We start from the raw sequence: 18,760 nt of genomic DNA on the forward strand, positions 1-18,760 counted from the left end.
CATATTCATCAAGGTGAGAATCAATTGTGATTTGTTATCTCTTTTGTGATGAAGACATGCACTTCATAGGTTGGATTTTATTAATGACCATGGAAAAAAGTGAATGATAATTTTTAGGACTGCTCCGTTTTGAACTTGATAATTTAGACAAATGTCTCTTACAATCATACTTAAAATTAACAGATAAAATGTACACATCTGATTGGGACCTTGTAGATAACATGACTGTTTCTTCTGCCGCGACAATGTCAACCAAATGTAAAGTTAACCTAATTGCTAAATTCAACATCCTGTCAAAAAAGAAGCCAGATCCAAATGTTAAAAAGTTAGATGTTTAGGTCACATCCCAGCAGACGTGGCAAGATCTGAAATCGCCGCCATCCTCAAAAACTCAAAGAAACCCATTAGCATCCATTGGCTCTACTAATTGGCCAAATGGCAGGAATGCTAATGTACAGAACCTACCAATGCATCCACTTATGTAGTGGGTACAGATGGAGGCTCAGGCTTACTATTGGAGGCAACACATTTATTAACCAACGTACTAACACAAAGGGGTAACTTCCTCTTTACCAGATGTTAACCAAGGGTGGTGGTCCATCGGGCTAACTACACTGTCCGTTTGTGCCCACTACATTTATATTAAATTTCAGACTGTCAAAAGCCAAAGTCAAGTCAAGCTTTTCATATCCGGTATGCTTGTTAATTCTCATTTTGGTGAGACAGTTTTATAAGTGAAATACGTAATGTTTATAGGGTAAGCATGCATACATTTCTAGACATGGAACATTTTACTGTGGGTTTGCCATACCACCGTACAGTTAAAAATCAACAAATGCAAATTGTTTAGTGGGGACTGGGTGGTTTATGCGGTTAATGCCAATGTTCAAACAACGAATGAGCATGGCTGACATTGTGGGTTCAAATTCACGCTCTGTTCTAAAGTGAAGTAAGCTAATATAATTAGCACAACTATTGATGACCATACAAAGAACAATGTGTACTATTTGCTTTTAAAACATCATTATGGGTTCTATTGTAATTGTAACTACTTCTGTTACTGCACAGTATAATATCGCACTTTATATTACGTGGTAAGATAGATACTAGAATGATGACAGGTGACAAACCATTTAACTTTCAGACAGTTTACTGATGTGAAATTCAACTTCGTGGGTTATAGAAATCTAAATTAAGCAGCCTGTGCCAAGCTACTCACAGCATAACTATGATAAAATTGGAGAAACACACATGCATGAAACAACGTAATAATAGATAATGCTACTCCATCCAGGGGTGCCTTGGGTGATGCGATTCTGTGAAGCTTAAAATACAATTCTGTCAGGGCATGTACGTAGAGCTTTGGCATTCGTAGATAACGTGTGGTTTTTCTACAAAGAACTGCTGCTGGATCAACTTTCTAACAAAATTGTTGGAAGAAATGGCAGATATACTTTGCCAAATGTGGTATCAAGTTTGGCAACGTCAGTGGTATCATCTGACATTTAACGGTAGTGGATCGCTCGCGTAGTGGTTAATGCATTGCACTCTGAATTCTATACTGGGCCACGGTTAATATCAGTGGCGAGTGGTATTATGATCTGGTCTTGCCCCCCACCTCCCTTCAATGACCTGCACTGACCAGCGTGGTGAAGTATGTTTTTTTGGCATTTCATCGAACAAAGACAATCACTCCATCGCGCACTTTCAGATGTGCTTCTGCCATCATCTGGAATGCTCTTCCGATATTAAGCAGCCACTGGAGCTATGCAATTTGAAATATAGATTTGAAAACTCCCTTCTTCAGAACTGCTTTTTATGTTGAATTTGTTGTCCTTCCCCCACACCTCTGATTAGCACGGCTGGCTACGTCCGGTGCAAAGGAAGTTCAAAATACATACATAAATACAACCCCCGTGATGGACACAACATAGTGAGGGCCTTCATTAAGAACATGTTAGATAAAAAAAGCAAAATGCTTTACCATTGCTGTAAATAATACAGGCGTTAAGATAATCTAGGATTGAAGCTTTCGTGACTGCAGGAATTACTATACTCATTGGTTCTTTCGGTAAAGTCACATATGTAGAAATAAAATAAAAATAAAATAAATCACGACGTTTCGAACGCAACACCAGCACTCGTCCTCAGGTGAAAATGGCGTTTCTACATTTGTGACTTTACCGAAAGAACCAATGAGTAAGTGTTAAGAAATTCAAACACCAAAGCGACATCTATTGCAAGGCATTAAAATGGGTCCCAGAAATATAACTGCTCAACCCGAGCTATGAATGCGCAATTGTGCTATGCGTCTTTTGGCATTCTCTGGTCTAACACTGGTAGTGAGACAATGCCTTAAAGGAAGCTGTCTCTGGTGAAGGAGAATCCGTTTCAAAGACAATTCGTACATTATCAAAGCATATTTGTTTGAATGTTTTACCAAAAGAATGTGTGGGTATCTGTTTGGTGTCTATTTGGTGTTTGAACATCTTAACACATGTATTATTTTCAGAAAGGGTTAAAGCCTATTTTTGTTCATACGTTGGTAGATCATGGATGAATGTTGGTCTGCACAAAGCATGAATGCTCTCTTTAATAAAGGCAATGGATTCACCTACAAGTTTCACTCTTTATGCGGCTTTTGATTTGTGCGATTTCGCTTCGGTGTGGCTTTCCTATTTCTACCCAAAAGTTGTTCTATGTAGTTTGAATTCCCTCATCTGTGACTATACGGTCAGACGTAGGACAACATTATGTGAACCGTGTGTGCCACTCGGCAGGCAGCTGCCTCCTCGTGCGGTTCTGCTTTGTGCGCAGGTTTGGAACACATCTGCTATCGCGTAGAGCTAGGGACACATGTACAATGATAATGCCACCCATTCCATAAAAGCCGATTAGGTTGTAGTGAAGGAAACCAATCGGACGCATTAGATGAATTTGAGCCCCCACAAGCAGTTTCAAAGCAGAGTGCCAAGCAGTATAAAGTATTCTTCATTAAATAAAGTGTAGAAAAAAAACTTAAAATGTTTAGCAACACGTATGGGTATACATTTTTACCACATGCAAGCAGTTTCTATGCTGCCTCTATTGTTCTCACCTGGAATGTCAATGCGCTTCCCTGAGCCTCTCTGTTTCTCGATCTGGTAACTTGGGCATACCACGTCTGGCAAGGGAAAAAAAACATAAATGGCTGTTAATGCACAATGATTCCAAAAGCAGCAACATAAAATTCAACAGTTTATTGAACTATGCTAGAAAGGCGAAGCATTTATCACCAACGTGCACGTACAATGCGACCTAGGCAGATGAAAACATGAGCACATCACGCCTTCCAAAATGTTTAGTGTATCTGAAAAGACAAAGCCATGATATATACATGCACAGGAGATTGTTTATCCACACCAGGGGTGCTGCGCTTTTCCACACATAATATCGCAGGGCAATTAAACCTACATTTAATATTCTGAGAAATTGTACGTCGCCAAGTTAAGCGAAAACACCAAATTGTGTCAACCCAGTCACAAATGACACTTAACGGTTGACCCCGTAACATCTCGCCATGGTGGCGATATGTTAACTACCTCGCTTAGTATACAGGGGTTCATGGGTTCGATCCAGACCCTGGCGTCTGTATATTTGGAGTTTGCACGTTCTCCCCGTGGTCGCGTGGATTTTTTTCCAGGTCTTTCGTTTTTTTCCCTCCCAATTTAGAATAAAATTTACACGTGATAAGCTACTTCGTTGAGCTATCATTTGTGGCCAGTCGCTTCTGAAAAAGAGCTACATAGCTCAGTGAGCCTTACTTGCTAAAATACAAACAGTTAAATAGTAGCCAGTTAATTTTGCTACACTGGATGATCAAGTTTAACTATGGGTGGCTGCCCTGGTTCAAACCCAGGCTCTCAGTGGTTTGGGCTCAGCGCTTGGAGCCTGCGACTCACCACTCGGCACTTTTGATTTTAGACACAAAAAGTTATCGTTTCCGTTGTTGCTGAATACATTTGTTTGTTTGTAATATGCCTAATTTAGAGTGGTACATTTGGTTTCAGAATACTCATTATCCACGTAAGCTCGAGATGTCACGAATGATTATCGCTTCACAAAGAATAAACTCTGTAGCATTGGAGCTGAGCAAAACAAGCCTGCATAAAATATAATGGAGAACATTATGGGTAAACGCTTTTGATTCCCGCAATGTTCTCCATTTTACATGGAACATTGTGACACGTGACATGGCGAGAATTTTCACTGGTTAAGCGTTTCACAAAAATGCTGTTTCAACCAACCGTCACCTCTAAATTGTTCGTGCAGCTTGTGGTTGGGAGTGTCACAATAATTGAAACAAGATTTAAGAATAAAATGAAACATGAGAGGATGCCTCACACCGAGTGTTGGACTGACACATTCTGCTGAGTTCACAAGGCATAACTGCCCCCTCTATTCCATCACACAAACATTTCATCATCTGCAAAGCGGACTCAATATATTATGCATTTTGTTCTTCTGCACTGGGAGTAACAATACCGTGCATTTGGATGCTACTGCATACATGATTTTACACACAAACGAGAAATGTTTTTTTTAATACATAAATGTTCGTAGGGGGAATATAAACAAGATGAAGATGATTATAGAAGTGGTATATATTATTTATTTTCGTATTAATGCTTAACAACTCAGGTTGAAATCGTTAATGCGTTAGCTCTATGCACCTATCTGCCCATCTATTCCCTGCAACAATGATAACGCCAGTGAAAATTAAATGTGTAGTTTAAAGTTGTCTTGCTATATGGAACTTGCCCTATAGAAAAGCAGGCAAATTGATACTTGGCGATGAAAAACCAGCGATAATGAGTACGCCTTTTCAGCCAAGGTGATGACCTCACATGCCATGGTGCGTGATTGCCTCACCGAAGTGTCATTTTGCGTGACATACACTCGTGACGTCGCACGTCACGTGCAGAGCGACATCGATTAATTATGCAACTGGGAAGGTAACTTATTATCACTAAACAAATACGATACTTCGGAAGACAAACACATGTTGGAAATACATCAATACTGATCTAGAGCCTGTATATATATAGCACTTTCACGTGCTTGGGAATTGACAGAGCTGTCACCATATGGAACACAACGCTTTCTTGCACAAATGAGTGCTAAATAAATAAAAGTCTAACAGTGTATACACAAACGGTGGCTGCAAGAGGAAAACATCATACATCCAGCAAACGTTGCATTGCATGATTGTATCATCATTGTTGGGCATATTCCGTACAAAGGTTTGTGATGGCCACCAGCTTAAAATAGCTGAGATTGTGGTTTTTTTTTTCGCAGAAAGATGAAGAAGCAACTTCACGCCAATTTCATCCTTATTAGGATTCGTCAGTAGAGGATGGTCACCATTCCCTCCTGTGGCCAGTTGTGACAGAGGGGCTCGAGTTCCCCACCCCGTCTCTCGAAATTGTGGAGTTTGGTTCGGCATGGCCTCAGTGAAATATCAACAACAATGGTGTGTTTCGCCATCTAAATATAACGTAACATTCAGGGTCATCAGCCCATGGCTATTCCGAAACAAGTCTTTTTCCTCCAGAATGTTTAAGCAGTCAAACTCCAATTGTCATCACCATACCTTGCTTGGCTTCTAAGAGTGAGCCAGTGTATATACATTTCGAATTGATGCATACGGTAGTGCATGTGGCTCCATTTCTAAATCTTCACCGTGCAACTGGGGAGGGCCTGACCTGGAGCGCCAACAGCACTGAGCTTCTGAAAAAGGCCCAGCAGAGACTTTACTTCCTGAGAATCCTCAGGAATAATAACATCACACAGAAACTGCTGGTGTCCTTCTACCGAGCCTCCATCGAGAGCATTCTTACATACTGCATCTGTGTATGGTACACCAGCTGCACAGTGGCTCAGAGGAAAGCGCTCCAGAGGGTCATCAACACAGCCCAAAAGATCGCCGGCTGCCATCTCCCCACACTGGAAGAACTACACAGTTCACGTTGCATCAAAAAAGCACAGATCATTCTAAAGGACTCTTCACACCCTGGACACTCACTGTTTGAGCTGTTGCCATTAGGCAGACGATTTAGATCAGTCAAAACGAGGACAAACAGATTCAAACACAGCTTTTATCCTACAGCGATCACCACACTCAATAATGCTAATTAATTATTAAGTAATAGTGTTTACAATTGAATGTGAAATAGAGATGTGCAATGACAAAATGTAACCTTATGTGGGTATGTGGGTATACTTGGGCTGTTTTTATATATAGTATAAATTGATTATTTTTCATTTAATTTTATTTTCTTGTTTTATTTAATTTATGAATGATGCCCTGACTGGTGAGCATTTTAAATTTCGTTGTACTGGTGACAATGACAATAAACGATCTATCTATCTATTATTTACATTGGACAATAACGAATTACATATATAAATACACAAATATCTAAATTAATATAGTATAAAGGCAAACATATTAATTGATACTAAATCCCATGCCATTGTCAAATACCTTCTGGATGAAGGCCTCACCACACCGTGTGAGTCATGGGGCTATTTGACCATACCTCAACACGCTGGTCATTGCAGGTTGATGAAGGGGACACTCAGGACTGGTTCTGATATCACTTGCCACTGATGCTAGCTGTGGCCAGGGATCAAACTCAGAGAGCAAGGTTCATAGTGCAGTGTCTGAATGGCTGTGCCAAGGCTACATTACCGTTTTACGAGATTGCTTTTTATTTCAAAGATCTGACTAATTGAATTGCAATTTGCAATTAATGAATGAACGATGCACACTATAGCTGCACGTTTAACAAACCCATTCAAAAAATGCTGCATATAACTGAAATCTCACGTAAATGGATTGCCAAAGTAAAGTTTCTAAATTTTGCAAACTATCGCGCCAAAACGGGCAGGGAAAAAAAGGGCCTCACTTTCACAGAGCTTCTGACGAAGGACGCTGGTGACCCTTTGCAGCGAACCGAAATCCTCGACGTGAAAGATGTGCCCGGAGTCGGGGTCGCTGGCCATCGCCTCCATCTCCTCCTTGAGCACGTCCCCGACGCCCACCACGAACACGCGCACGGCGGCGGCGACCGCGGCTTGTGCGCCTCGCTCCACCTCCGCCGCGGCGCCGCGGCTCTTGCCGCTCGTCACCAACACGGCCACGCGCTGAGGGCCACCCGAGCCCAGGACCCGGCCCCGCGAGAAGCTGTGCTTGGCAACGTACACGAGAGCCGCCCCGGCTCGAGCCGAGGCCGTCGCGCCAGGAGTGACGGCGCCGCCCTGGTAGCGGACGTTGCGCACCGCCTTGCGGATGCCCTCTCGTCCAAAGGAGCTGCCAAGGCGGAACGCCGTGTGCGGAGCGTCGTCAAACCACACTAGCCCCACGCGCGTTTTGTTCTTGCCCGTCTCCAGCCCGCCGATGAAGTCGGAGACCCACAGACGCGCTTTGGAGAAGTTCTCGGGGCCAACATTGGGAGAACCGTCCAGGACAAACACCAGGTCGTAGTGGAGGTCTCTACATCCTACACGTAAAAATGGTGAAAGAAATTGAGCTTCAGTGCAGTTGTGCGTATACAACGATCGGCAATATAATATCTCCTAATGTGCTTTCGCGTTGTATCGCGTGTTGTTTGGCGTGATGTCTGACGTTTCGATCCATGTGCTGGGAGCGTCTTCTTGGAAGTTTTTCTTCCAGCACGGGTTTATGTGGGGCAAACATTTAACGTCGTGCTGCACAATGTATGGTAGGACTCAAAAGTCACATCAGAGAGCTACAGAAATATAACCTTGAACTTCTAGGCAGTTGTAATATAATGTAACACCAAGGCTTTCGAGTGAACAAAACATTAAGGTTTGTCACGTGAATGTTTTGTTATTGGAATTCAACTTACTAATTGACTGTATCGGATAGAGGTGGCTTCACGGCATATTTACATTCATATATTCTAACTTTATGATTGATAATATTAGTTCAAATTGTATTTTTCTATGCTCAAGCAATGGGGAAGCATTCATCTCTGTTGGTGGCTCTAAGCAAGTAATGCAAATTCAATATTCCCATGGTGGGGGCATTTCCTTCATACAGTGACTGCAAATGTTTACTCACAAGATGGTACTCACTTTGAGAGCCTAGAGGGATACAGGGAAGATAACAAGCTGCTTAAATCCCCGACTGTGATTTGAAATTACCGACTTCCAATTGTTAGTATTGTAATTTAATCGCAGTGCCACCCAGACAGATATATTGATAATAATAATGATGTAAAATGCTGAAATTAGAATAAAAATTGCACTGTTTTTCAAAGACAAATATCCCCCGTATAGCCTTCACAGACTGTAGGGGCAAGTGCTGTTAGCGAGCACCTATGAAGGCTGGAACGGTACACGAGGAGATGGGTAGCCAGCACCACGCCCGACCGCATTTGTCTCTCCAGTGGCGATGTTTACACACAGCATCAGGTACTCATTTGAGGCTGAGTCGACCTAGGGGAGGCCCAGGACCGGTTCAGATAATCGTCACCGGTGTTGACCGTGAGCAGGAATCGAACCCGGGTCGCCAGGTTCATAGCGCAGCACGCTAACCGCTATACTACTGCTCCCACTGTTTTTCAAATCACACTCTCACAAGCATTGGTTATTTGTGCCTCTGTGAAAGCAAGATGATTTGGGTCCTCCCCCATTGACAGTCATGATGGGCATCTTGTGCTCACGCTGAGAAATGCCATGCTAATGGGACCAACCACAGCTTGATTCGGAGAGATAAAGGATGGGATGGGATTGCATTTAATTAATTTAATTGTCACGTTAAACTAGTTTAAGGTAGGATATTGTTTGGGGATGCATTGTCCATCAGAGGAGGGCCAACGCTGATGACAAACTGAAACAAGCTCTCGATAACCATAACAACCTCAACAACTTAATCTTTGGTTTAAGAAGCACAAACTGCTTTGTGTTGTCGACTTTGACAAACTGCTTGCACTATATTTCTTTTCATACCCAGGAGGGTTCACCATAACAGCTGCCATTTAGCCCCCCCCCCCTTATCTGATGGAACTTAATTCCATGCCTCCAGCATTTATGGTCACAAAGACAAGAATGCAGCTTCCATGCTAATCAAGTCACAATCGTACTACTGTACGTACAAGCATTGCAATGGCACACGCGACTTACATTCATATCCACTTTTCATATGTTGTAAAATGAATTTTACAGCGTAAAGGCGCAGCCTGCAATCGCTTTATAACTCCATTCGTGGCAGATGAGACCTCCACTACTCCACTACAGAAGTCATGGAAGAAATGGGAGTAACTCACTCACTTTACTCCACCACACACCATCTGACGATTGGTGGATAGTGGCGGTGTGATGGGGATTTAATGCAACGTTTCCATTTGCTTTCATTTGCCGCACCGTGAGATCAAGATCGAGCCGCGGGCCTCTGGATTGCAAGCCCGGTGCGCGCGAACCATGACACCACGGCGACATGCCAATGAAATAAACTTATAGGAAGGAATTCAAAACCCAGGCCCGAGGCAGCTGCACTATTGCTAACGCCACAGTCGAGCTTGGTGTTTAGTTGTACAATCCGCGGCAGTCAAGTGTGTTTAATTATATTTAACTGAGATTACTGTGTATATGCACACGTGCAGTACATTTGATATCCACTGCTGGATGAAGGCTGGCCAACACCGAGTGAGTCATATGGGGTCATTTGACCATACTTCACCATGCGGTACATGTGAAGGTCGGGAGCAAAGATGTGGTAGCCTAAAAGTGAATTAGAACAATGAATTGCCCTCTCTGGTGCCCACAACCTAGCCCTGTAGAAGCCGATAACACCCGTTTTTACAGATGGTGGCCACTAACCTCATAATCCTGGCGATACTCTGCTTCGCGTCTGAGATTTCCGGGTGAATTGATCTTCGGCTGCGCATATATTAAGGCGTAAGTAATGCATGTAGGTGATGTTCTGAATATTGGGATTTAATATATAGCTATATTATATTATTTGGGTCTTTCGGTAAAGTCACGTAGAACAAAAATATTAACAACAAAACTACGACGTTTTGATTGCTTGTGTTGCGATCGAAACGTCGTAGTTTTCTGTAAAACAAATTTTGTTCTACGTGACTTTATCGAAAGACCCAATGAATATGAATTCCTGCAGTCACGAAAGCTTCAAGTCAAGATTTCGCTATATTATTGTACATATGTTCCAAATATGAATGCATTTTTGGAATAGGATTGAGATGGGACATTGCAATAAGCAATGCACATCAGGCAATATAAATTTTTCGAATTTTTCATTATTGAGGAGGCCCGGTAGCTCAAGGGGTCAGAGCAGTGAGCTGCCACTGCTGAGATCTTGGGTTTGAATCTGGGCAGCCATCCGTGATTAAGCTACATCCTCAATCCCATCATCTTTTTTTAGTTTTCACTTCATTTGACAAATTTCCATCATTTCTGAGATTTTAAAGTATCAGTTTGATTGCTTATTGATGGGCATTTCTCTGCAGCAGGACATGTGAGGAGGTGCACAGACCATTCTTGTGGATAGAGATTATTTGGATCTCAGATGTAGTCCTGCGATATCTACTTCTGTGGACCCATTCTCTAATATGAGGTAATGCACTGCTCTGCAAGAGCTAATATTGTATACTTTGTCCCATGACATGATGCCGTAAGCACAATTTAAATAATTTGAAAAAAGACCAGAAAAAACCTGTCAATTATCGTAATACTTGACTAACCCCTGATACAACTGAATTGCATTTTTATTAATTTGACAAAGAGTAAAGGTACTGCTATAAACTGTGTATGTAATAGGGGTCTAACGATTTGCACCCATCACGATTGATCGAATTGTCATCAGTGAAGGTTGTAATTTAAAAAAATATCTATTGAAATATTATTTTTGTTTTGGTTAATGTAGTGGCCTACAGTGGCTGGAAATGTCACCTGGACCCACTATGTGCAACACACTTAAAAAAAACATCTTAAAAAAAAATCTTACACATTCAATGTAAGCTGAAGTATCAATGTGAATTGATTCATTGGTGCACCACTGAAGCTCTAGAAAATATATAATTGGATGCATTTTACAATGTATGGAATGTTCTGCAATGATTCTGTGTGACTCTGCCATAATGGGATTTATTTTTAAATTAGTATGTGGCATTGTGCATATTAATGCACATTTGCAGTACTCAGAATTTCGTGTAAATATGTGATGACACAAAGGAATCAATATTTTTAGTGTTTCTGTCCCATTGTATAACAGTCCAATAATTGCATTCAATTGTTATTTTAACATGAGTGCTCTTGAAAATAATATCTGGAAACCCAGAAGCATTTGTTTAACAATGCTTCTGATGAGACTCAGAAGGTCAAAACCAGTACAGAGTGTGTTTGCAATATTGAGCTGAAAAGCCAGTAGGTTGATGGACGAAGAGAGTTGTGATTATATATGCTATTAATTAAATTACGAGAGAAATATATGAATAAGCGCGTACGCAAATATATACGAAAGTCGATTTGAGTTTTTTTTGCCTGCATTTTGGATGTTTTGCCAAATCCTCTTCAAGAAGTATTGTTGACTCACTCGCAGTGCTGTACTTGAGAATATCATATCTAAAATTTACACAATGACTCTTGTTGAACCATTCGTAATAGAATATAAATCTATTGTTTTATATTAGCAATTTTAGTTACTTTCTAAAAGTAATGGTTAATGTTTGATTTTAATGGTAACAGCAGTGGGAATCAAACATTGCAATATATTGCATTTCAATTATTTCACAATAAGAAAACAACTTTAAAATGTTCCGTGTTATAGGCTATACAGACCCACAGTGTGCGCACGCACACACAAACCGTTATATCACAATGATTAGTGCAATACACTTTAGATCCTAATGATCACACACCGGTGGTACAACAGCATCAGCACATTCGTCAATAGCACCGCCTTAAAAGGAAAAAAAAACAGGCGACATTTTAGGCAATGGTCCTTTATCATGACATATTATTTATTTTTAAGGTCACTGTGTTATTTACAAACATGTTTGAGTTTGTTGTTGTTGGTGGTTGTGGACCATTGGAAATGCAGCATCACCAAATCAATTGTTTCTTTTTTAAAGACAACAGCTGCAATACCGTGTGCTATGAAAATGGGCCATTGCTTGAATTGTTGCAAATATATATTTGTTTTCCTTTTAAGGGGGTGTAATAGGCAAATGAGTGCAGTAAGTTGTTAGAAAAAGTACAAAATGGGTTTTAATAGTCTTTTCTCAAAGTGTATTGAATGCGATAAAATTGTTGTAAAATTGCATGAAATTGTAATAAAAAAGCAATGCTTCTGGTTAACATACCTTAATGGTTTAATATTTTCCATTGGAACTTGTTCAGCACAGTGCGTTACACCAATTTTTTTTCAAATAACACAAACTTTAAAGCCTTTTGCAATCCACTACTGGATAAAGGTCTCCCGACGCTGTGTTGGTCTTGAGGATTGTTTGACTATACTTCACTACTCTGGTCAATGCGGGTTGGAAGTGAAGGATAGGAGTAACCAAGGACTATTTCAGACATCACTCGCCACTGATATTAGCCATGGCGTGGAATCGAGCTCGGATAACCAGGTTGATAATGCAATGCACTAATCGCAGCACCACCACTGCACCACAACCATATTTCCCCGGGAAATCATTGCAGCGTTATTGTCACGGTGTATTAGCAAGCATGCAGTCACACATCCGCACCCATTACCAGCTCTTTCAGCTTCCGTCCGTTCTTCTAGAGATGCAATACATATCCACAGCACAAGCCACACTCTGCGCAGGGCGATCATTTCTTACTGCCCTGCAAAACACGGAGGCACAGAGACAACCGGTTATGTCAACAAACGTGAACGATGCAATCAGCTTCAAGCACATGCAGAGGAGAGACATGGGTGTCGCCGTTGAGTGGTAGTTTGATTCATCTACGGCAAGGTAGAGGAGCTTCTTGCGCTCTGAATTGTGCCCCTGGCGAAACACAGCGAGACAGTGGCTGCATTCATTTGCACCTGCACTCTTCCAAGAAAACATTAGCATTCCGCATTTCGGTAACTATGCGAACATGATTGTTTACAAAGTCAAAATTGAGTAAAAGTGTAAACCTCGTTCAGACGAGCAGGCGGTGGTGGTGTGCGTGAATCACCATCGGCACTTTCTGAGTTAATCGTGAACACTCCATGCAGTTGTGGGGGAGGGGGAGATCAATTCACAGGACAACCACTGTTGACCTCCTACAAAATAGAACCAATTTTATTGACCCCAAAACGACACTGAGTAAAGTTGACCGGGAACTGTGACTTGTTCCAACGTGTTTTCTAACTGCTGAGTCAAGCGTTTGACGACCATAGAATGTATTTTTTTTAAAGCAATGACGTTGAGTACTATGCAACTTTGCCGATCTATTTTTTTATTTAGACCATAAGGAATTGATTCATTGGACGGATGCTACATCTGCTTCGGCTTGTTTATAAGTCTGCCCGTTTGGAATGTGTCAGGTAATCAGGGGCAGGAGTCTTGTAGCCCAGCAGTGCCCTTGAGTGACGCTCATACCGAACACAGATCGAACACGGATCCAACACGACGAGATTGATTTTCGGCCCTCTGTCAATCCACTGCTGGATGAAGGCTTCCCCACGCCAGGGATTGTTTTCACCATACTTCACCATGCTGGTCATTGCTGCTCGTTGAAGGGAGACCCAAAATCAGTTCTAGATGTCATTCGCCACTGATGTCAGCCGTGACTGGAATATAAAATTCGAATCTCCGGGTCTCACAGCAGAGTGCACGAGCCAACGCACCACCTCCCCACCCCTCCCCCAGTGCATGAATTCTCCACCTATTAGTTGCTCCTCATTGGTGCTAGGGAACATCGGAGACGTAGACCAGTGCATGGAAAATAGCGTGTGCATGTGTGGTAAAATCCTAAGGCCAGCCACCGCTGACTTCATCACGATTACAGCAAAGAGCAACCACCAAGGCAGTGAGCGTTGCACGCATGTTCATGGTTTTCGATCGTGAAGATGCCACATGCTGACCATATAAACCTTATGGCGGTACCCCAGGGACTACCATAGTGCCCCAGCTCTCGCATAATGTCCTTGATGCAGTCATTTTTAGTCTGTTGATGAGTCGGCGATGCGGCAATCGACTCATCTCGACGAGCTGTTGCACGATGCACTATTCAAAGTTGAATGTTTCGATAACGGATTTTTTATGCTAATGTTTGGCGATTGGTACCCCAGTCGCGGAGTTAAGTAACACCCCTGGAAAAAATAGTGTCCCAGAAATGAAATATTTAATTGCCTCGGCCCATTTTCTATTATTTGCTACCCCGGGGTACCGCCATAAGGATCATATGGTCGGGTCACTGGCACACACTGCACTGCTGTTCCACTGGATTTCCAGTGCCCGTGTATTGGACAGACGCACGTTATTGTTAGCATTCTCTCCCCGGATACACAGCACAAGGGCTGATACACTCGTAATGGTATAAGCTATTATTGTTTCTAGATTTGAAGCTTTCGTGACTGCAATGATTCATATTCTCAGGTTTTTTCGGTAAAGTCACGTAGGTAAAACATTAAAAGTAATGAAAGTAAAATAAAACAAAACAAAAATAAAAATGCCTCCGAAACGTCGCGAATTTTATTTTTATTTTTGTTTTGTTTTATTTTACTTTCATTACTTTTAATGTTTTACCTACGTGACTTTACCGAAAAAACCTGAGAATATGAGCTATTATTGTTATTGATTGAGGACGCTTTCACACATTGGTCGCAACACGAGGGGCTATTTGCATTTGACTCTGCTGATAATATGGACATTTTTCGTTCCCGCGCCGCCCCCCCCCCACTTCTGCATAGCACTCCAGGATCTTTACGGCAGAGCTGCTCAGCCAATTTTAACCATACTTGGGCAAGGAGAACACTTGTGCAATAATATAAAACTTTCTAACTTGCTGCTTCAAAAGCGACCATCTGGTCTTCAGTGCCGAGAAAAGGCATATAAAGTTGCAAAACATCGCCAAGCGTGCAATGGGACAGTTGCTCGCCACTTTTAAGCTCATCTTAAAATACTCCTCGTGGACGCACTGCAAACCGCCAGGACAAATAAGATGTAGGGCATCCCTGACATTAGATGAAATAAACAAGATTGTCTTACTTGCTGGCATTTCATAGGGATGCTGCGCAAGCTGCTTTGACCATGTGTAGGGCCATGAGTCGTGACATAAGAGCTCCAATTATAAATAATCTTTTCAGATTCAGGGAAGAAGAAATAGGTCAAGAACTTAATTATACATCAATTAGATTCAAGTGTATAGTACAATGATTGCAATATCACGTAATCCAGAAACATAAACTATACATATATTTGAATCACCATCCTAGAGCTTTGCACATTTAAAATACAAAAAAAATCCCACTAAAGAAATGCTATTTAGATTACACACTTTAGAGATGCATTGAGGCTTCCAAGTATATGCTTCGTGTGCACACAAACAGGCCTCTCCCTCCCTGGCTCCTTCCCTCCCTCCCCTCAGTAGAAATATGGCACGCTACGTTATGTTTTTTTTAAGTAGTTGCACTGTACAGTGGTTTTGCTGTTGTGGACATACCAACGGAAATATCACCATTCCCTGCTTTCTATATGAAATGATCTGGAGAGCTTTTATAAAGGGCAGTGTGAATAAAAAAAAGGACAGGTTGAAAGATCTTATTCAAGGCCGATGGATCCATAATCCCTCCATGATCAGTAAAATATGTACCACCTGGTGAGCCCCTGGCACAATAGTTGTCAACAACAATGGTTACTCAGCAATAAAAAACAGCAATGCCCACACTCACATTAAACATGGACATGTGTGTGTGTGCATGTTCCTGTGGGGAACGGTGGCACAATAGTTAGCATACTACGTTATGAACCATGCCACCCGAGTTCAATTCACGCCCTCGGCCAACATCAGAGATCAATATGTGAACCTGTCCTGGGCCTCCCGTAGGTCGACTCAGCCTTAAATGAGTACCTGATGCGGTGTGACAAAAAAATCAGCACTGGGAGACAAAGGCAGCTGGGCATGGTGCTGGCCAACCACCCCCTCGTGTGCCGCATCGGCCTTCGTAAGTGCTCTCTAACAGCACTTGACCCAACAGTCCTTTCAGGCTATATGGGCGTATTTGTGTGTGTTCATGTACAATTTGCATAGTGGTTTTATGGTGTTCATGGATTACCCTGTACTTAAATTTCAATGCCCCATGGTTCAATTCCAGGCCAGGTACATCACTGATAATTGGCATGTCAACCTTCTCTGAGCTGGCCATAAATAAACGGAGCCTAAAATGAGTACCGACTGTGATGTATCAACATCAAGATGAAGGCAACAATGAACGACGATCAGCTGTGGTTGTAGCTCCAACGCAATTAATTTGCCACAATTACCTCAAAAGGTGCTCGCTAACTCACTTGCCCCTATGGATACATTTAAACAACTCTATAAGTATGCAAGGTGGTATGCTATTTAATTCCCTTTACATTTGCAACGATTAAAGGACATTAAAACACCGCGTTTGCACCCATGTTACTTAAAGTAAAACAGTGCAGTTCTGGAATAAGTACTTACACTTAATTTGCGAGAAAAAAGTACGCGGGGAATGAAGAAATAGCAAAGCATGCTGCTGACCTGGAAATCAGTAAAGGATGACCGCAAATGCTACATCAGTGCAGGGAAGTATCAATGTAACCAAATCGCTCCTAAAATCGGAGCAAGCACCATCATGCACGGTAGGAACAGACATAATCTCTTCTATCTCTGCTGGCCAAGTCGTTTTACACGTTAATCACCACTGGTGGCACACTATTATACTTTCAAGCTGTTCGCTGTCTGTCACTTACTGCTGGAGGATTACTGCGGTTTAAAAGTAATATATAAACAGATATAACGACAATAAAAAGTTAAAGAAAAACTTCTGAAGAATCCTCTAAAAATGATGCCACCCAAACACACAATGCGGCCAAATATATTTGTAGCTTTCTTTGTAGCTGATGCAAACCTCATGCAAATAAGATGACACCCGTGTCTCACACACAATTGTCAACGCTGATTTTGGCGAGTGGAACACTCTTCCAGAAACAACATTTTTTTTTACAACTGATATGTAGGTTATCAGCAAATAACACATGTGCACGACATTATCACCACGACCACAGGAAAAAAAAAGCTATTGTGTAAAAAAAAATCAGACAGTACAACAATATTTACCACATGATTTTGACAAACGTTTGCATGCAAGCTATGGACAATAATACAACAGCACGTAAAAATGGCATGAAGACACAAACTTTACTTACTCCTACCAGTTAACTTTTAAACTCCGAGTACAGCCATGATGCTGGAGATAATTTAATGATGTTTACGGTTTTACTGCTTTGCATTCCAAATCTACACACGCTTACCAGCGGAATGCACTTTCACCATCACACGCGGCCGTTTAGGGAGAGATCGTTTGCAATGCTACACAACGGCCCTGCTTTTCTCTTCTCTTCTGCTCTTGCTTTCACCCTCTCTCTTTCCCCTTCCTGTGAGTACCCCCCCACCGCTCAGACACACACACAAAAACCCAAAGCAAAAGAAACTTTTTTTTGAGAAGTTGTGACGTTCGCCTACAGACACGCACACACACACCGATCCCCTCTCCGCCAATGAAAGGCAGCGCTCCAGGCATAAGTGCACACGAGAACAGACCCCTCGCCTCCTTTGCTCAACATCTGGACTTTGTCAGCAAAACGTTTGGCGAAACTTTAGTAAATTCATGACATGTGATTTACTCATGCTCACGTCTGCAGAGATGTTGTACAGTTTTTTTTATATCTGGTGCTTTCTGGGCATGGCTTATACAGGAGACATTTCACATTCTTTTATTCAATTGTTCTGAAGAGAAAGTAGTCTTTAAGGAACAAACACTGGCACGTGTATTTATTTCACACTTATTCTAATTGTATTTTGTCGTGAGACAAGTCTACCATTGGCTTCCCTTAAAAAAACATTCTGAAACTGGTTCAATTTGACCAATAATGGATTTAAAAAACATGAAATACAATTTGATCAACAAAAACACAATGCAAAATGAAATTGTATAATACAGATTTATTATATTATTATATAATATTATAATATTTCTTTTATTATTTTATTTTATTATGTTTTATTTTTATTATTTTATTACTTCCCTTCTACGTGACTTTACCGAAAGAACCAAGAAGATGTATAATACAGGTTTGTATCAATGTTGCAGCTTCCTACTATAAATGTTTCAGAGTACAAACAACTATCTGTTTTGCAAAGAAAAATATTAGCTGCTGCTGCCCAGTATTCAAAGCGTCCGTGTTATCAGGCATTAAAATACCAATGCAACAACCGCATGTGGTTGATGCCTATGCCCTGCTGGAACCAGGTTTGTATATTTGCACAACAAACAAACATGCACAGCTGCACGTGGAAAGGTTGGGATTTGAGACTTCACTTATAGGTCCAAGAGAGCCTGGGAAGCTTGTCGCAATTGGTGGTTGCTTTCTTGCGTGCACCTCCAAAGCTGTTTCTGTCAGTATCACGGGCTCCCAGATTGCCTTTTCATGGGCATGGGGCCCAAGATTGTGACCCAGGTGTCTATTTTGGAATTTTATTTTTG

The 18,760-nt window shown here is 41.6% G+C and overlaps 1 protein-coding gene across 1 annotated transcript in view; it reads right to left on the bottom strand.

Moving 5' to 3' along the window:
* The window catches only part of LOC144935775 (collagen alpha-1(XXII) chain-like), a 35,611-nt gene extending 17,990 nt beyond the window's left edge, over positions 1-17,621 (bottom strand). The window contains exons 1-5 of the mRNA XM_078862515.1: positions 17,529-17,621; positions 12,790-12,882; positions 6,913-7,544; positions 5,745-5,994; positions 3,098-3,163 (exon numbers count right to left, since the gene is read on the bottom strand). Of these exons, the coding sequence (XP_078718641.1) occupies positions 3,098-3,163; positions 5,745-5,994; positions 6,913-7,544; positions 12,790-12,871 (1,030 nt within the window). The 5' untranslated portion in view covers positions 12,872-12,882; positions 17,529-17,621. The remainder of the gene's footprint in view (positions 1-3,097; positions 3,164-5,744; positions 5,995-6,912; positions 7,545-12,789; positions 12,883-17,528) is intronic.
* Between the last annotated feature and the right edge of the window lie 1,139 nt (positions 17,622-18,760).

This window comes from Lampetra fluviatilis, chromosome 14 (genome assembly GCF_964198595.1).
Source record: "Lampetra fluviatilis chromosome 14, kcLamFluv1.1, whole genome shotgun sequence".
In the NCBI taxonomy this organism is placed as follows: domain Eukaryota; kingdom Metazoa; phylum Chordata; class Hyperoartia; order Petromyzontiformes; family Petromyzontidae; genus Lampetra; species Lampetra fluviatilis.